The sequence below is a fragment of the Phaethon aethereus genome (genome assembly GCF_964289735.1).
Source record: "Phaethon aethereus genome assembly, chromosome: 12".
In the NCBI taxonomy this organism is placed as follows: Eukaryota; Metazoa; Chordata; class Aves; order Phaethontiformes; family Phaethontidae; genus Phaethon; species Phaethon aethereus.
In genome coordinates, this window is record NC_138588.1 from 13827696 (window position 1) to 13848434 (window position 20739).

Below are 20739 nucleotides of genomic sequence, written 5' to 3' on the forward strand. Positions count from 1 at the left end.
AGCTGTCTGGAGTACAGAGACATCTCTTGAGTGAAGAGTTTTCTCTAAGGATTTTCACAAACTGAGAGACTATGTATAGTACTACAGACTGCACAATCTGTTGAGTTTCCTCTCATTAGTTCAAAACTTTTCTTGAACGTCAGACCTCAAAAAGGTCTGGTCCTTTTTTTACCCCTCCAACTTAATCTGCTTTAGTTGTACTAATGCAAAACAAAGTAAGAAATCTTCAATCCATGTGCAACAGCAGTGCAGGCAAGCACAGTAAACACCAACAGAGCAGAGAACTGCTCAAGAGTGACAGCAGAACAGACAATGAGCTTGCTCACCTGGGCAGTAGTTAGCGCATTGCACATTGAACAAATGGCTTCTGCATCTTCATCCGTTTTCTTTTTCACTTGCAACAACTGTGCAGCCTGGATGAGGGGTTCCAGTGTTTCTTTAGCCCCACTATTCATCAAATTTTTATCACGTAGCCATTCTTCCAGTTGACTGACATTGTATCTGTACAAAGAGGTAAGAGTATCAAGACATTAATGCTAAATGTAATGGCTAAATTGAAAGCATGTGCAATTTCTCTTTCCTAGTGTTTCTTCTTTGTCCTTACATGTTTTTCCTTCACACTTGTCATTTCTTGTAATTTTGTCTTCATACTGTTTCCTTCCAGTTAAGGCAGGAAAATTTCAAGTTTCAAAATAGTTAGGAACTATGGCCAAAGACTTCCACTAACTAGCTTTTCCCATTTGTTTCTGTTACTATTAATTGTAGGAATGTGACGAGCATGAGAAGAAAGGCAAATGAGATTTTGTACAGTGAGGCTTTTCAAAGTTACTTAAGGGACTGGAATGCCTTGGCTAAATTTCCTGGCATATGCCAGTAGAATGCATTGGACAACTGATGCCAAGTGCAGGAATAGAGTAAGATGCCTTTATGGCAGGATGCAGCAAACTACACAGCAGGTACCCACTGTGCCACCAGCATACAAAGAACGCAGCAGGCATGTTTGCTATTCTTCTCTAAAAGCTGAGAAAGCAACTACCAACATTTCACCTACAGTTCTGATTCTTAATGATGAAATACTTTTGTTTGGCTTCTACCACTTTTCCTTGAAAGTCAGACAGGATTTGGCCTAAGTTAACCAAGTTATTTTTAACTGAACCTCACAAAATCAGTTTTAATAGCATCTGCAACTGTTTGTGTGCAGAAAAATAAATATTCAAATTGTATCTCCTATTCCATCAAAACGGTGTTCAGCAGCGTGAAGAGTTCACTAAGATGTCCAGTAGCACATTCAAGAAAAGTAAAACTCCCACCTTATCTGCATTCCTTTGCTCCACGAGCACATGTCCTTGCGCAGGAGAAGATTATTAAGCGTTACAGCCCCAATGATGTAGAACATCTGCTTGACAACCTGTTTGATCAGCTCTGGATCCATTCCGTGCTGACACATCACTGAATGGAAAGAGTTCAGCTGCCGAATAATGGAGTCCAAAGTGTAGGTTCCTTCGTCAGCAATGCTGGACGTTCTCTTCCGCAGCCCTGTTGGTTTCACCCCTGAGACGCCTTGGATAGTCTCATGCTCCAGCATTCCTGAAACTGCATTTGATTCACAACTTTATTACAATGACTGAAAACTGCTGATATGCAAGCGTATGGCGGAAGACAGCAAAACAGTATTTACACAGAAAGAGCAGGCTGGGCTTTCTGCTAGCCACACTTTACCACAATTTCCAGCAATTCTGTGTCCCACTATGTTCTGCAAAATCTAAACTTACAGGGTTTTTACAAAGATTCCAGCATGTGTGTTTGAAAGGAAGGTCTAGCTCTAGCTCAGCAAAATACTTTCTTCCTCCAGTGGTCATAGGAGCAGCACAGTCAGCAAACCAAGAGCTGTTCCATTCTTCTAAATGTTGTGATTGGAAAGCATAATGAAAATTTGTGTGAGAGTACTTTCTGACAAGAAAAATGAAAAGTACTTTTAATGAAAAGAATCACTCTGAATGTGAGCTTCATCACTGCTAGCTATTTCATTGCTAATTGCCGTCCGTAATAACAACCAACCATTTTTCTCCATATTAATTTTAATTACGAGTTCTCATGTAATTAAAGTCTAATTTTCCCATGGGATATTTCTCAGCAGACAGGGCCACACATATCAGACTGACCTAAGAGTTTCTTCCTGTAAATGCATGGTTTATGACAAGCATGAATAAAGGAAATCAATTTATTCTGTCACTACCAGAAGAACCACCCACAGTTTAGTTTTTCCTCTAATCCAACCTGTCCAGTGTGGTCCTTGTCATCTATAAACAGAAAACCACAAGACCTACAAGATATAGTGTATTACCACCATCACAATTTTCTTTTTGGTACTACGGTGGGAAGTTTAAGGAATTCAACTTTGCCTTACCAATCATTGGTTGCAGAATGTTTTCCAACACTCGGACAAGTTGTTGGTAGATCTGAATAGCCAAGTCACTCAGTACTTGTCTGTATTCAGCTAAATCAAAATTAGTGAGGCAGTGTTCATTTTGACGAGGTGTATTATGCTTCATAAACCCCTGAATTCATAAAATAACAGAAAGGAATGCTTCAATGGAATACAAAAATACTACACAAACCCAGCATTTATATTTTTTCATGCAAATGACAAATACTACTTTCAAAATAATAGTCACATCCCCTCAAAACTTTAATTTGGAAGTTCTTCTGATTGAGGCTAATGCTAGGATTTGCTTTTCCATTGTGATTTGTGCAACTTCTGCTTCCTTGACTTGAAACTTCAAGTATTTGACACAGGAACAAACTCTGCCAACTTTCTGGCAGGTAAGACTCTTCCCTCCCACTGCAGCACGGCCATGCTTGCCTGGTCATATACGGCCAAAAGCCCAGTTAAGTTTGAAGAAGAAATTAGGTACACCACAGCTTCCAAACATAAACTGGTCTGCCATACTATGGTTAAAGGGCTTAATACAGCCTTTTTCATCAGAAGTTCAGTGAATCATTACTAAACAACGTAATGGTAGCAGCCAGATTCTTCTACTTAATCTGAGTTGGCTCTTTCAGGAGCACAATGGTCATCTAGCCTCTGGGCCCCCAGCCTGCAATAAAGGGAAGCTTGTTCAGATCTTCTCTCCCCATGCTTTCCACTGATGTCATCACCATCATTCCAAAAAGTGTAGCCATTTCAAGAGACTTTGACCAGATTTTGAGATATTACAGGATTTGTTAAAAAGTAGTGCTCACAATAGTGTTGTAGAGCAAAAGAAACCAGAGTAGGAGCACTGCTTACCTCTTCTCCGCTATATTGCTTCAAACAGTGCAAAAATCGGCAGGTGTTAGATAGCCAGAAGGACACTGTTTCAAAGTCATCACCTCTTTTCTGAAGATAAAAACAAACACATGTCAACAAAGACTGGTAGGAGGAATAAAATAATGAAATGTTAGATAAACAATTAAACACTTAATTGTAGCCACTCAGATTTTGGTGTTTTGCAAAACTTTGTGTATTTCAGTAACGTACTAGAAAAGCAAGGTTTTAGACAAAGTACCATTAAATACACCCTCTGTATTCTCTGTAATATTTTTCAAGAACAGGCAGAATATGATTTCGTCAACAGATGTGATCTTCCTGTGCTTTACAGACCCATCCTAACTGTTCTGTGCAGAAATCACAGGGCAATGTGACCATATTCCCAAAACACCCATTCTGTGGCACAATGACTCTTGTGAAGAGCCCAACAGGGAGGATGGGAATGATGCAGAGCCAGCAGGAGGAGCAAAGAACAATTCAGTTTTGATGAATGTCACTTACATCATAACCATTCTGGCAGCCTAATAGGGGAAACAAAACAAAACAACAAAACCTCCTCACCAAAGAACACAGAATCTAGAATAAGCTGAGTAATTAAAATTTCTAGAGCTCTATAGCATGCACTCCATCCACTTAACATGTCCAAAAATTTCCATGAATATCTAAGCTAGTGCAGGATTTTTTACTAAATGTTTTTACAAAACATGTAGCTTGATTAAATACTTGCTTTTTGAGCACATCTGTTTTATTTAAAAACTAAAAAACTCCACGAAGCATACTGATGTCTTATTAATCCCTTCAGGATACCCCTGGGCTAAACTCTCCTAGCCAACTCATTGCGAAGACTTTAGGCAGTAACTTATTATCATCAATGTAATCTGTAGATGAAGCAAATGAGGAAATCTATAAACCAAAATGGCAAATGAAACATTTTAATTAAGCGTTCTGGAGATGATTAACAAAGACTCACTATGCAAACTTTGACTGCATCCAAATCTTTATAGGCATAGCTTCAAAGGAGGAAGAGTATTCAAAATAAAAAGAAGGTAGTTCTTTTTCCACTAATTCAAAGCATCTATGGTATTATATGGATAACATGCTATCACTGTAATTTGTTGCTTGTTAAGACAACTTTTTGTGACTTCAGTGGGAGGAGTTTACTGGTCAGAAATCCATATCTAATTCATTGAAAGCCTCTTTCTCACTCCTCTGACATAAAATCAAAAGCAAATGTTAAATTAACTTTTTTCTAAACCAAGCAGACTAACTAACCTTCAACACTTTTTTGATGCCGTTGATAGTGGAAGTCAACAATGATCGCACTTTTTGGTCATCATTAAGGTAATCTGCATGGCGTACACACATGAACAAAATATATGCTGGTAGTCCTGGAATCAGGTTGACAGCTACCCCACGTGGTTTCAGCTCTTGGGAAAAACAAACACATATTGTTTTGTTAAGCATAAAGTCATTGAAAGATGTCATATGAGGTAATCACAGCCTCCCCAGTTAATAGTACATACATATATATAACATGGCCAGTAAAAACTAAGAATAAAACTAGGAAGAGCCACTTTCTTGGTATACTATCTGAACAGAATACAAAAACATAACTGCCTGCTAAAAATTTGCAGACATATTAATATGTACTATACTCATCAGGAAGGATGATTAGATTACAATAGACTTTTAGGAATTTTAGATAAACTGAACACTGTCAAAACCAAAATAAGCTATTTTTTCATAAAGGAAATTCTGTGTTCTTAGCATTCATTTTTCACAGTGTGTGTGGGAGCAGAGGAGGCCGCAAACGAGAAAGATGCTTACCTAAAATAAGATTCTTGACAAGTTTTTGTTCATCCTCTTTCTTATACTCTAACATCCCTTGGAAGTCCTTTTCTTTCCGTGGAATGTTAACTGGACGAATAGGTTCGTCAATGATTTGTCCAGGTGATATGTTCTCCATCTGGCCCACTTCAGAGAGGAAATGAAAAGAAATTATATAATATTTTCCAGTGAAACCAATGCATGCCAGAGGAGACTATGACATTTCTAAGGAAGAACTCCAGCATATAAAATGAGGGAATGTTTTCTTTGGTTCAGGATAACACATATCAACAAAACTCCCATTAAACAAAAAGACTGTTGATAAATTCATCTTGGAGCATTCTTCCTTTGAAGAAGAGTGGAAGTGTGTGAATAGCATCCATTAATACAGATTTACTGCTGATTTCCTGGATTTTATCATATAAAAGCACAAAGGCAAAGCGATAGCTGTTAATCACTTAATCCCAGATTAATACTGCAAGGGTCACTATTAATTGTTCTGCAAAATGCCAGTATTTTCCAGGCTTGATGTTTGTTGCCTACTGTGGTAGGTTTGGTACGACCAGCAGCCAAGGACCTGCACTGGCTCCAGCAGGACAGGGGAGAGAATATTAACAGCAAAATTGAGAAAGCTTGTGCATCAAGATAAAGACTGTTTAATAGGTGAAGGAAGGGGCGAGGGGGAGAAGCAAAGCAAAGGCAATCACTCATGACCCCACACAGGGGAACCGATGCCCAGTCAGCCTCCAAAAAACAGCGACCCTTGTATGCAAAAAACCCCCTCTTCCGGCTCCTGACGTTAGGTGATATGGAATATGGAATATCACTTTGGCCAGTTCACGTCAGCTGTCCCGGCTGTGTGCCATGCGCCCTCCCAACCCCAGCTTACTGAGGGGGCAGAGTGGGAAAAAAGAGAAAACCTTGACATTGTGCAAGCTCTGTTCAGCAACAGCCCAAACACCGGTGTGTTACCAACACTGTTTTAGCCACAAATCCAAAACACAGCATCATTCAGGCTGCTATGAAGAAAGTTAACTCCATCCCAGCCAGACCTACTACACCTTTCTATGCTAATTAGGTAATAAACCAGCCAAAACTATGTTTTCAAACACATTTTCCCACTCCATATTGTGTACGAATCCTACTGTGATCTCATCTACAGTAGTAACCAAATTATTGATAGACTTTTTAAAAACAAACTTAGTTTGAGTAGCCTTTCAAAAGGATGTATGCAGTCTTGTTGTATACAGTGCCTCACAGCATCACATTCAACACCCACACTCCACCTGATTAGGTGGCATGTTTGTTTTTGAAAAGCAGAACTCAGCTTCACCTCACAAAAGCTACATCCTCTTCTCACAACCCTCCTAGCTGCAGGCAATTACAAGCTATTGCACGTCCTCTAAGTGTCCAAAATGTGTGCACCTGCCAAATGGGATAGGAAATTCAGAAATCCAAACTGGAGCTCAAGGAGAGCTGCCACCAACTAAAGGATAATATACTCCTGTTAATCCAGGTTTAACTTGGTATCACTGTTCGTTTCAAACACTGAAACACTGAAGATTACACAGTCACTGATTTCAATCTTAGTAGTCAATAAAACAACTCATTACGCAGTAAGCTTGTTTCTGGAACCAGCAGACGACCATAAAAACGTTATGAAATGTTAGGGCCAGTATTATTTAAAAAATTCATACTTCAAATTTATAACATTATTAATTGCTTTTAGCAATTAAAATTACTTTAGTTATGCAGAGACATAATAAGCTCTCAGTCTCACCAGCCGTAAGACCCTAAGGGAACTCACTCTGATGCTCATAAAAATAAAATTAGCTTAGACCATATCTCAGCATTCTCATATTCAAGTTTGTCAGCAGCTGTGAAAGGAAACCTCAAGTGGAGAAAGACAGTCTCAGCATTCTTGGCTCCAGTGATACAGAAATTCACAAAATTATTTCTGCCTGGTTCATATTTAGTATTGCTTTTGTCTTGACAAAAATAGATACTGTCTTTGAGTGCACATACAGCCCAGGTAACATTCCTTTATGTTATGTTATGGTTTCTGCCTTCGGAGAAACATCAATCTCCTTTACTTATCACTTCAAATTATGACAAATCTTCTAAAGGTGTATAAAGGAACACACAGACATCTGAGTGTACCTCCTGTATCTGGAGTCAATTAACAGAGGTTAATGCTACTGAAGACCTCATGCCCTCTCGACCGCTAAGACAGATGGATATGACGACAGTGGGATCACAAAAAGTAAACCAAAATCTTTCTCTCAAAATGTAACAGTACCTTCAAGTTCACCAATCTTCTTAGCAAATACTTTCAACTGTTTCTTTAACTTGCGAACAGTTTTGTCTTGCTTCTCAAGCTGCTCCATTAAATCCTGTAAATTAAAATAAGAGATTAAGATATGAGAAAAATCCCATAATGTGTGACAGAGAGAAAATCAGTGCTGTTAGAATCACAAGGTGGTAAGGAAAGCCGAACAGTGGTGCCATCCTCTGGCTGAGGCTTGCAAGCTGGTACGCTGCCTATAACACAAGCCAAGTATCGCAGTTATTATTAAGTTATTTGCAGCAGGACAAAGGCAAAGCTCTTGGGCAGGTATATTCTGCAGAAACTCAGAACTAGGTCAGTTCTTAGCACAGAAGACATTTTGCTGCTAACGCATCTCCCTAATGCTTCCTCCCTGCTCTTCCAAATGCCTCAAGGAAATAATTTTCTTTATTATTTAACAGCTAGCCTGTATTTCTGCATCATTTATTCATGCCTTCAGGACTGACTCGTTATTCAGACCTATCCATTTTATAAGAAGATGAGAGAGATCTGCAGAAAGACCATAACTTGCTCTCAAATTTACCAAAATCAAACATCCAAACGTACGACATTTGTTGTGATGCTCTGCCATTTCCCTACTGCTTGCTGTCATCACATTTCCTTGGATTGAAACTGGGGTGTAATATCTTTTAATTCTGCACCGGAGCAGCACCTAGCACCTGAAAGTCTTACTCTTGCAATAAACCTGTATTTTTCTTTCAAAGGGGCAATCCCCAGTAATCCATCTTCAAATAAGTCTGTGACCTATGGTGGTGCATTCATAAAATAATCATGTAATCAAAAAAGGGAAAATGTTTCTAAAGGAAGGAAAACCTCAAGCCCAAAAAACCTGAAAGCCATTCCAGGTTAAGGGTTTGAAAGCAGCTTAAAAGAAAAATGTTCTTTCCTAGGCATAATTCTTCATGGCACTGGTAAGAACATAAGGGACCATGAGCTCCTTGCACCAAAAGCATCATCTGGGAAACTACACCTAAATATTATATAATAATATATAAATAAATATAAATAAATATATTTAAAAATATATAAACAAATTTCAATACCTAAAGTATTGAAAAATATTAGTGCAGCATTGGCAATAACTTAGAATTAGGCACAAAATTGCTCTTAATCACGTAGTAAAGAGTTCAAAACCTAATATAATATACTTGAGCAGTAAGAAAATCAGGCCTGTTGAAAGAACAGAATCAAGGCCATGCTTCACTTTCAAAGCAGTGTTCAATTTTACAACAGAGTCCTGTTAATAACACAATATACTCATTGTCAGATGTAACAATTTCTCCTGAGATTAATAAAAAAAACCATGTAAGTCCAACAGACTCTTTTTGAATGTATCAGTGAAGGGATATGATTCCTGAACAACAAATACGTGAGGAAGAATAAAGTTCCTTCTACGGTTCCTCTAAACAAATTGAACAGATTTCACATCTCATTAAGATTTGGAAACTCATAAATTATATTCTTTCAAGCTTATGTATGGTGCTATCTAAATTTGTTATTTTTAATTATTATGGAAATACCATTTCCAATTTTATCTTTCATATTTTGCATTTTTGAAAAATATTAAAAGGGTATATATTTTGATTCTGATAGATTTATTCATTCCAGATGTCAGCACTATGAAGAGTTCTATGAACAAATTCAGGCTAAGACTGGACTGCAGGCATTATTCACCTCGATGAGTATCTGTATGATCAGGCCTCTATTTGCTGAACTGAATTTAAATGTATGACAGTTTTAAAGCAAAGAGCGGTTCTGAAAGTTGAGCATCTTTTGCATCATGTACCTCTTTTTTCAGGGCAGTATTAAGTAGTATTCAAAAAGGAACTGCTTTGCTCACAGTGCAAGACTTAAATTAGTAACAAAACTGTGCATCAAAAAGAGACACAGATGACACGGAGGACACTACGAGTAACAAGAAAAGCAGTAAGGGAAGTAATTGGCATCGTGAAGCTCTCTGCAGGGGGGTTCCTTTGAAAGGGAAAGGGAGGCAGCCTGCTTTTCAATTAGTGCTCCAGAAACAGCAAACGAGACAACAGAGAAACAGGATTCACGTGATCTACATACAATCATCCGTTTGTAAAGTGAAATCCGGTACGATTGATACTTCTTGGGATCATCTGCATACAACTCCTCATAAAACTGTAAAAATAGGTACAGGATTGTTTTTCCCCCTCCCTTTGAGACCTGACACTTCAGTAAGCACTATATAAATTAAATCAGAGTAAAACAAAATCAAGAATCTCTAATTTTTAGGTAGTCTACTCCTTAGTTATGGTGTTAGTGCCAGCCTCTCCCAGAGAGAGGCTGATGTAGATGAGCTGCAGAACAGTCAGGCCTTTTAAAAACGAGCAGTACTAATACTGCGAGAGTCTGGAATATAACCTTTGTGAGAACCTGGGCAGGACATTTTCTTATGCTAATCAAGATGGGATTGCAGTGAATACTGCAATTCTAGTATCACGTCTGGAAAGCCTGTAAATTATTTCCGCTCTAGGAGTAGGAGTGGAAAAGCAGCATATACCTGACTTGGAGTCGACTTAACAATACTCAAACAACAGAAGTGAAATACTAAGGAATAAGTCTATATTTAACAAGTAAAATTACATTCACTGTATTTGAAAATAAAGATAACTCCTCTGGGATGTAATTACATGACTGTGTGTTGTCTTGGGAACACAGAATGTGATGAGTAGGTCTCTTGGGGAGAAAAAAGGCTAAAAATCATTAACACATGACTAAGCACCAGGAGGGAGCTGTCAGAGGTGGAAACATTCGCCATTCACCTTTGCCAGTGGGAGACAGCTGCTGTTGAGGCAAACTTACAATATACTTTCAATCAGTTCTCCAAAATCTATTAGCTGAATTATCTGATGCTTTTCTCAAAACCTTTGGTACTAAGACAAGAGCCCAACAATGATAACTTCTGTAACATAACTTCTGTAACAAGCAGCAAAGACTACACCTCGGCTTTTTTAAAGGAAGCAATGACACTTAGACTAGGATTTTTCTTCCTGAAGTAGCATTGTTCTCTACCAATAAACAGTGATAAGCCAATGATATTCCAACATGGGCCTCTTTGGAAAATTTCTCCAGAAATGAACTAGCCTGCACATGATAAACACACTCCTTTGCAGCGAAAGGTAAAGAGTTTCACCCTCTTTCCTTCATACACAAATGTGCAGTAACTTCTAAACAAGTTTCTTTTTCTGGAGCTATTTCTTTCTTCAAAACATACTGAATAGCTGGAGCTCGTAACGGGATTATCTGTGTAGCTTCAGGCAGGGAGGAGGGAAATGGGATGAAAAGTGACATTAAGTGATTGAAGAACTACATCAGAGTTTTTCAACAAAATAAACACTGATCTATTACAGAGGAAACACCACTACTCGGCACTAATATTTTTTATGAGTTCCTTGGATATCAAACATTCTATTTACCAATCATTAAACTCATCGGTTGAAATCTGGGATCCACAAGCCTTCTCCATGCCACAAACTTCAAACAAATTCCCTGAAATGTTATTACCTCATCAGCAATCATAAGTCTCTCTCTCCCATTACCTTACCTACAAAAAAAAATACCACACTCATACCATTTTTTGGAGGAGGTTGCCTCCTGAAAACTGCTAAGAACTTACAGGTGCAGGAAGCCTGTAAGTCCCCTCGTGTGCTCCTGCAGCATCATTTCCCTTACCAAGTTCTCATTAGTCAGCCGCGTGATCTCGTGCTGTAGACTGGCTTCAATGCGGGCCTCTGGAGGCAGCTGCAGATTCTGGGCTAGGAGCTGCTGCTGGCGATTGTTTTCTTCCTTCAGACTTTGGATCTCACCTCGCAGCGATTCCAGTTCATTCTCGTGGCTCTTCTTCTGTGACTGAAGCTGAGACTCCAGCAGCCTAAAGAAGTTGAGCAACAGTTGTGTGAACGCACTTAGAAAGCTGCATCCCCAATTGTCAGGGGGAGTGTAAAGCTTTAGCTGCTGCTCAGGAACAATTAGCCATGGCTTGCAAAGGAAAATGAAAAAGGCAGAGTACTCTTTAAACCCTTCAGTATGCCTTCTAATTAAATTAAGCTCGCATGATTAAAAAGTGGAAAGAAACTAATTGTGACACTGCTTTGCATTTCCTTTGTAATTGCACACATACTGTGTATGGTGCCACTGAGAACATGTGGCAGTAAATGTATTGCTACGTCTTCAGAGATTGTCACTGCTTCTAAAGGGGCTTTAAAGAGTTTGTACCTCTAACCAAATCAAACTCTAAGATGAAGACGACACTGTGTTCGCTTAAGCTAGAACCCTGCAATATTAACAGAGGAAATCTTTTTATAGTTAATTCTGTCCAGGCAGAAACAATTTAATTGCAAATGCACGTAAACAATCTTTATTTTTATATGAAAAGCAACATTTTGCAGAGGGTTGTCATTACTGCAGGAAAGGTTAACAACAGAACCAAACTCGGGACTGGGATCCGGGAGCAATATTTTATCCTCACCACTGACTCACCCCTTCCCCTTGGGCACATCACGTCTCAAATTCTTCTCATGTGAAATGGGGATAACACATACCAGCCTCCTTCCGAGCAGTGCTGCGGGGATCTACTCCTGCTTGCAAGGCACTGTCCAAATGCTCTGACTCATCATTTTGTGCATACACACACAGGAAGGGACATTATAGTGACTACTGGTGTTCAATTAGACCATCTTTCAGGGTTTAAATATGCATAAGGCAGGCACATTTATTAGTAACTAGACTGATCAAGCACGCAAGGGCAAATAGTAATTTACCTGCATTTCTCTGCCATTTAATATAAAGTTTCTCGTCTCTATAGTGCTCGGACAAGAAACAAGAGGCACAGAGCACACACTCTCACATCCTGCCCTGCAGAACACTTGCTCTAAACTAGATCTTTGCAGGCTTACAAACAATGTTAGGTGTAGAATTTGTTAGCACAAGAAAAGGAAAGACTTGAGTTAGTAGCATTCATTGCAAAATACCTCCTTCTGTAGTTACTGCTACCAAATGTGTATGCTGACGAAGATCAGCACTCCCGATCTATTGAATTGGTTGCCAGTGCAGGACTAGGAACCATTTTGGAAATCTGGGAGACATGTATGGACATGGGGCCCAGACGTGTACACAGCGCCAGCACTGCACTTCCTAACGAGGCGGATCTCGCCCGTTACGCGACCAGCATGCAGTCTTTGCAGAGATGGCACTGAGGCTTACACAGCGCCATGATGAACTAAAGAGTACTTCTGTTTGTTGGTTATTTTGTGGCTTACATTTTGAATCTGGCACGGAGACACGTGGAAGAAGAACGTTCGCTTTACTGAACTTGAGTCAGAACAACGAGAGTAAGACCCATAACTACTTGATAGTATGCTGAAGCTATGCAAACAATAGTTTTATAACTACTAAAATGATTGTACTTCTTTAGGCTGAAAAACTCTAAGGGACATTAATTTTGATATCCAACACAAAAGCAGATAAATAATACATGGCTACAAAACTTTTCCAGTTGTGGAGCTTCTGGTATTTTACCGTCTAGTTTTGTGCAAGTATTCTTATGAATTATATATTAGCTTTTGCCGCCATCCTAACTTTTTAAATGACTCGACAAGGAGAAAAGTTTGGGGATTAAAGAGAGGAAACTCTTTAATTTGTATAATTTGTGATGATTTTTTTTCCTCTAACTGCTAAAGCAATAGAAATACTGTAGATAAAGCAAACCCATAGCAGGGGGTACAGTTAGCTAGAAAAGAAGATGCAAATGAAGAAAAAAAAACATTCTGAGAAGTCTGGTAACCTGTTGGCTTGTTTTAACCCTTCATAAACGAGCCAAAGTTCTCCATCCTCATTCAGCATATGATAGTCCTGGGGAGATTGCCTTTCAAAAAAAGTGTTTAAAAAAATACAAGAGAGATACGTGATGGTGATGAGATGACATGTTATAAGGACATTACACACTAAATTACAGTTACTATAAAAGAGAAACAAGCAATGCTCTAAAACAACTTGGCAAATTACTTTTCTTGTTTATACCTATTTCTTCTTAATGACGAAATTCAGTTCTCTGTGTTAGCCCAACTGATTACAGCATTTCATGCTGTTACAATAAATGTATTATGACAGACTATTGTGACAACTACTGGACAAAAGGTAAAAAAACAGCATGGGGAATGGCACCCAATTTGAGCAATGTAGCAATTAAAGGCTAAGAAGATGCAAATCCAGGAAGCTTCATTTTGCACTTCCCCATTGTTTCCTAATCCTTTCAAATATTGCATACAGCAATTTTACTAATCAAATGAAATTACCCAACTACAAGTGTTCACTAAGTATCTAGACTTACATGGATGCAACTTACTGAATGATATAGTATATCAGACCCCCAACTGATCATAGATTAAGGAAAGAGAACTTGTACCTGTTTGTTTCCTTCAGTCCAATATACGCCTGTGCTATTTCGCCTTTGTCTTTCATCTTTTGTACATCCTCCAAGAGAATTGTAGAATCTGTCATGGTATTCTGGAAAAAGAATGATGATTTCCAGAGTAAATTTAACAATGTAATTGTTCTTTGAATCCCTGTTTTCATCACTTTACACACATGGAACACTAATCCTGGAGTAGGCACATTAAAATTGGCATGGGTACCTGAGCAGGAGGTTGGTCCACAATTTCTATGTCCACTTGGTGTATCTTTTGAAATCAATGCATGCAATGTAGTCAGATATCAGCCTGTCTAATGAGCGGGTACATGGGTTAACCTCTTTTCATTTGTTTAATCATGTAAAAGGAACAAAATAAATTTAATGAAATAATGAATTAGCATTTTATTTCAAATTACCAGGAACAGCTGCTAATACTGAAACTGAAGAAGCATAATTTTGCATGCTTCATTCTATTAATATTTCTTAAACACAGCACTACATATAGTCTTTCAAATCTCATATATAAGGTCCATTCCTCACTTCATGTGTTTCAAGTACTCTGGCAAAGCAGGAAATAATTTACGAGGGCCTGAGATTTTTTGAGTTAGATATAATCATGATACCATTTTGCTTCGGTTTTAAATGCTTGCTGTGGCACTTTTGCTTCTTCTTCAGTAAAACTTGAAATACTTAACAGATGTTTACAGTCACCTCAGCCAGTCTGATCTGAGTCACTGCTGTGGATAATTACAGTGGAACCACAGGACTCTAATGAACATGAGAGATGTAAGTCTGACTTTTTTTTTTTTTTTTACTTTCAAAACAATCAAATGCTATTTTCCTGAATAAAATTTTGCAAAGTATTTACAGTAACAGCTTTGTGAACACAAATTTTGGAGCCGAGGTCGCTATGCCTAGTACGATTCGTGTTACCTAATAAGAAAACCAACAAAATACAGAAGCTCCTCAAAGAATTATTCCCAACATCCTTATGAGATCTTTGTGATTTTTCTGCTATTATTTTATTACACAGTAAAACTGCTGTATCTCACCTGCCAATCTATCAAGCTTCAGCAGCCTGAACATATTTACTATTTTTGTGCTGATGGAAAGAAATGCTAATTACTCTTTTATCTTCATGAATACACTGCCTGCTGTAGCAGTAATATTTGAATTAACAACCTTCATTTAGAGCCCGTTCAGTTTCTCACAGTCCTAAATACTATGTGTTCAAAATGTGTACATTTTCCAATCAAACATTCAGCAATACCTATCTAATATCTACAGATTGCACCATGCAAGCTGAATGTTTGTTGCATCATGAGGATAACAAACACTATAAAGCAGTTCTTCACACCAGACTTTTTAGGTTGAAATTTATGGATTTTGCAAGTTAACAGAGACCTGACTCCTGAATCACAATGCCGCTCTTACTCTTCTAACACACTCAGTAAGATACATTGACTGAGCTGACTAGACCAATTTCTGAATCATTCGTGTTCAGGTTACCATAAACCAACAGTTCAAAATTGTTAAATCTATTTGTTTTGAAGTAGCTTGTTCTCTTGCGTGGAGCAGGAAAATGGGGATGCAGGGGACATAGGGTAATGGGAAAGGTTTTTCAATAACAGCAAAGTAAAGTACAAGAACAACTTCAAATACATGTAGGTTACTTATGAGAGGCAAGGAGGTGACAGCTCGAGTATTGTTGAGGAGTTTTTTAGCATTTATGAGTTCTGGTTTATAACTGTAGAAGAAAATGTGTACCTTATCCTCCTGGCAATCAAATTGGTAGGCAAAAAAGAAGAAAAACATATCATTATAGAAAAGAATCTGTCTGTGCTGCAGCTGTTCAACCTAAGAAGCAGAAGCAATCTGCAAATTGGCTGTTAGCCATCCCACAGGTCACCTTCATATTTCCCTCATACTCATAACTGCTGTAAAAACAACACTTGTATCTCACCATTGCTGAGAGTAAGTTATTCAAGTATTTACTATTCAAGTATTTATTTACAATGTTCTAAATATTGCAGAAAAATGAGTTTTGTTTTCTTTATAATTAGTCATTTAAAATAAGATATGTACAGCATCATGCATCACAGATTTTCAATTTATTTAGGACAAATAAAACACAGCTTAGCGGTTGCAAAGGAAAGATGACATATCTGTTCATTCCCTGCTGCGGTTATGAAACACTAGATAGCTCAGTTCAATGGAAATTACTAGTTCATGGATTTATGTGATTTTTTTTTCCAGGTTGAATGACTTATTTTCAAAGCTATTAGCTCCCTAAGTGTCTTATCAGAATTAGAGTCTTTTAGAAGATATACATTTCAGCAGTTGTAATCTACTCTTCTCAACAAAACCACATAGCATCTATCAGGCAATAATATGGAATTTATATGTCTTCATAGGTCATCTTTATGAAATGTTATTTATTTGCAATCATCTATGACCCCACATAGATCTAGAAGAAATTGTTCCTTGTACCTCCTACTGAACTACTAATTAAAAAGAATTCCTGAGAACTATCATAAATTTTCTGGTCAAACTACATACCCAGTAGAGAAATAATACTGCTCCAAATGCAAATTATTGCTGCATTGTTAAAGGAGCCCGAGGAGATCCTGGCCAGACCATTGGAATCGGCCAGCCTGGTGTGATTAGTACAATGTCTTTACATGAATGCAGGTAGACAAACCCCAAATTGGTTTATTAATAGAATCTCCCTATTCAGACTGCTGCAATTTGTGCACTAACAATGGATTAATGGATGACACTTAGAAAGGCTTTTAGTCTGGAGAAGAGGAGGCTGAGGGGAGACCTTATCGCTCTCTACAACTACCTGAAAGGGGGTTGTGGCGAGGTGGGTGCTGGTCTCTTCTCCCAAGTAACTAGTGATAGGACGAGAGGAAATGGCCTCAAGTTGCGCCAGGGGAGGTTTAGATTGGATATTAGGAAAAATTTCTTTACAGAGGAAGTGGTCAAACATTGGAACAGGCTGCCCAGGGAGGTGGTGGAGTCACCATCACTGGAGGTGTTCAAAAAACGTGTAGACGTGGCACTTCAGGACATGGTTTAGTGGGCATGGTGGTGTTGGGTTGATGATCGGACTTGATGATCTTAAAGGTCTTTTCCAACCTTAACGATTCTGTGAAACCTAGCCCATTTTATTCTGCCTTTTCAAACACGCTGTTAAATTAAATAAAGCACGTCAGTGATGCAATGTAACTTTATACACAGTGCATCTGCTGACTATTATTTACCTTGGGTTGAATAGCCTCTTTCTGGCTAACAAGCTGAGACCTCAGGATGAGGACTTCTTCCTTGCGTACTTCAAGCTCTTCACTTACTGAAGTTAGCTGATCCAAGAGGACTCTATATGCAGGGGCACCAGGAGCAGTTACCTCTGGAGATCGCGTTTCTGTGAGGGCCTTCTGCAGCTCATTCAACTCATTCTTCAGTTTTTTATTCTCAGATTCAAGTTCTTGACGCTGCAAGAAATAGGGACAATTCCGTCACCCAGCAGCACTCCAATGTGCCTATAAACCACAGGTACAAAACTATGGATAGAAATGGTAAAAACGATGAGTAACTGCAACAAATCAATCTCTCCCATGTCCCTGGTCTCTTGACTATGGTGAATAGTGCCTGGGAGGATTTCACAATAGAGCTAACCTTTTGTCTCAAGTGCAAAATCAGAACACATATACATGAATCGTACAGATTTTATGAGAAAAAAATTACCAATCTTTTTTGTCCTCTTACAAAAGAAATTAAAGTTCACAACGAATAATGGTTAGCAGGCTAAGAAGATTCTGCATCATTCAGTGATATGAGGAAATATTTTTAGTTTTATTGGTCTAAGGCATACATTAATTAAAATAATGTGTTTGGAAAAGAGGGCTACCGTTATCACTGTATGTTTGCTGAAATAACCTGCAAGCTGTACTAAGTGTTTCAGAAGAGAACGCTCACTGTTTTAGGGGATCTTTTTGTTCTGCAGCTCCAGCCACACATTCTACACCTCAAGAAGGACAATTCTACAATAAAATGATCGCTGGGGAATTTTTCTTCTAGTTTCTCCAGCTAATATTCTGAAACAGGAGTGCTGATGTAATTTTCTATGCCAGCACATACAATTGGTGGCAATATTATCTCTAGAAAATAACAGAAACCTTCTTTTTAGAATTACCTTGAGTGACTCATACTCCAACTCTGCACCTCTTATTGGAGGCCTTTCCTCCTCCTATGAAAGAATACAGACAAGTGTGAAAAATAAAAATCCAATCCTTTCTATTCTTTACTTTAATTGAGGCAAGAAAAGGAAAAGGAGTTGAAATTATTTTCCTGTAAAACTGGGAAACACTCATTCTGGTACTGCTGAGCGCGTTAGTTTGAATATTGGCATTGTCTCCTTTCATTTACTTATGAATTTATGTCACATAATTGGTTAATATAAATAAAATCATGTACAAATCACAGTACTGTCACTAGTAATGAAACAGAGCAGGATGAATGCCAGGATGCTCAAGAAATTCACTGGTGGAAGGGTAATAAGAAACAATTGCCAAAACTGGTTTCATATATTTTATAAGTACTTAAGGAGACCAAATCAGAGAATTTCAAATCAAATCATGTCTAACCCCAGTGCTTTGGCTCTGCATTCTTGTTGAAACACTTCTCACTCTGCCTAAAATGAAGAATTACTCATCCTCCCCATCATCTAAGTAGAATTTCTATAAATCAGCCTTTTTTTTTTTCCCAAGGACTTTTTGTTCCTGCTAACTTCAGTCAGAGGATCTCAAGGACCTTGGAAAACTAAATAAGCAGTCCCTAGTTCTAAGCACCAGGCATAAAACTTGTCGTTAAATAAAGCAAGTACTAGAGGAAGATTAGGATTTAGTAGAAGCAAGTCAGCATTCACACAGCCACTATTTCACAAGCAGGGATACTCTGGCATCAGCATTTGATCAGCTAGAAGGAGTCCACCTTAGCTTTAGCACGGAGAGCCTGTTCTTCCTTTCTGTCCAGCTCATCCTGCAGGGATTGCTTTTCTTGCTCCAGTTCTGTAACCCGTTTCTGCAGCTTGAGGAACAGAGACATATCCAATGGTGCCTTTTTCTCACTTGGTTCCTGCTTTAGAGAAAACAGAAGCAAGTCAAGAAGTACTCCCCTTCCACATCACAAGGAAGCACTACAGTGAGTAAAGATGGGAAACAGATTGGGGAAAGAGAGGAACATAGAAATGTTACTTGATTCTGAGAGTTGACTACTGGCATCTAAAATACTTCACAGCTATTTTAGAAAAGGCTCTACTAGTATAAAACATATCTAAGCCTAAAGCCTAGCAAAAGAAAGGACTAAACACTACCTAGCAACAGGAGGTCTATAATTAAGCATACCTTTCATTCTTACTTGTTTGGAGGGGGGAAGGAGAAAAAAAAGTCTGTGGTTAGACTCACCTGGAAAGAACTGTAAATAGAAGTGCTCTTTTTTTTTTTTTAATAGTTTTAAATTGTTTCTACAGTAAGTTCTTCAGTTACAGACAAATCTCCCTGCTGACTGTAGATTTAGAGGTTAATTTATTGGGATGTGACATAAGTAGGTTCCAGAAGATATATTTTATGTCTTTTTCTTTTATTATTCTAATTATACAGCCTGTTCTGGGCCTAATCCACCAGTTTTCTCACTATTTGCTGGGCAAGGACCAGCATTTGTAATCTGAAGGTGCATCAGAAATTGTCCATCACCCATTTTGTAGTTTATATAGCACGAAGATCAAAGCATTTACTATGAAGTGCACCGTAAAATTTTGAAGTATAAAAAGATATGAGAAAATTAACATTAATGACTGTAGCAGACAAGCAAGCACAGCCATTTCCACTTCATCTCCTTTTACTGTTGAGGCGAAGAGTCCTAAACCACACCAACAGCTCAGGAAAAAGAAGAGAGACACTGAGTTTTCTGGCTTTACTGGTTTGTATTGAGATGGACCCTATTTTTTAATGTGGTTTTGTATCATTAAATGTATACTGTTAGTCTAGAGTCAAACTGAAGTTGTAAATCTTAAGGAGTTAAACAAATAGAGATTTAATCTTCTCAGTGCTGCATTTACTCACACTCCTGTGTGAGTTAATTTTTTTCATTTGTATTCTAAAAACCAAAACTGGCTCTAGAACAGCAATGCAGTAAGTCTGTTAGCCAAAGGAAAAGATGACATTTGACTCAGATGTGAAATCCAATCACAGATTGTAGTTGTTGTTGCACTGTCCTTTTCCTGGTTATCCAGGAAGGTTGGAGCATCTTCCTGAAACAATTATGCAAGGTGAAAAATGTAAGTGGGAAGGCAAATTATGAAAGAGTCCACATAGAGTATATGCCAGCATCAATGTGTCAGGGTATTTGCATCCGTAGTAGAAAATAATTTTCTGCAGAGGCTCTCAAAAACAGTAATGACAGCCTGTAAAAAGCACCTGTGGAGATAACTAACCTAGACAGAGGGCAAATGGAGTGAGCTGTGCAATGGCTCACAGTTAAGAAGATCTCTAGAATGCACAGAAAAAGCTTTGCATCTGCAAACTCCCAAGGACAGTCAGACCACCACCCCGACTGCTCTCTGCTGTGTTAGCAGTCCCGCTTCTTTGGGAGGGGCCAAAAGGGGGACTTCTCTTGGAAAATACTAAGAATGGCTTGGAGGTATGCCACAAATTATTCATTATTACTATTCATTAGCTGAATCAAGAGAGTCATCCTTCTGAAAATTTTTAAATAGCCTGGGATTTGTATCACTGCATATGCAAAGGGATAGTACATTCTCGG

At 38.3% G+C, this 20739-nt stretch overlaps 1 protein-coding gene across 1 annotated transcript in view; it reads right to left on the minus strand.

Annotated features, from left to right (window-relative positions):
* The window catches only part of MYO5A (myosin VA), a gene marked incomplete at both ends in the record, with an annotated part of 101240 nt that overhangs the window by 2109 nt on the left and 78392 nt on the right, over positions 1 to 20739 (minus strand). Inside the window, 14 exons of the mRNA XM_082005200.1 lie at positions 327 to 501; positions 1311 to 1593; positions 2408 to 2558; positions 3290 to 3379; positions 4583 to 4737; positions 5138 to 5284; positions 7437 to 7530; positions 9552 to 9626; positions 11181 to 11379; positions 13291 to 13371; positions 13912 to 14012; positions 17184 to 17411; positions 18113 to 18166; positions 18910 to 19053. Of these exons, the coding sequence (XP_081861326.1) occupies positions 327 to 501; positions 1311 to 1593; positions 2408 to 2558; positions 3290 to 3379; positions 4583 to 4737; positions 5138 to 5284; positions 7437 to 7530; positions 9552 to 9626; positions 11181 to 11379; positions 13291 to 13371; positions 13912 to 14012; positions 17184 to 17411; positions 18113 to 18166; positions 18910 to 19053 (1977 nt within the window). The remainder of the gene's footprint in view (positions 1 to 326; positions 502 to 1310; positions 1594 to 2407; positions 2559 to 3289; positions 3380 to 4582; positions 4738 to 5137; positions 5285 to 7436; positions 7531 to 9551; positions 9627 to 11180; positions 11380 to 13290; positions 13372 to 13911; positions 14013 to 17183; positions 17412 to 18112; positions 18167 to 18909; positions 19054 to 20739) is intronic.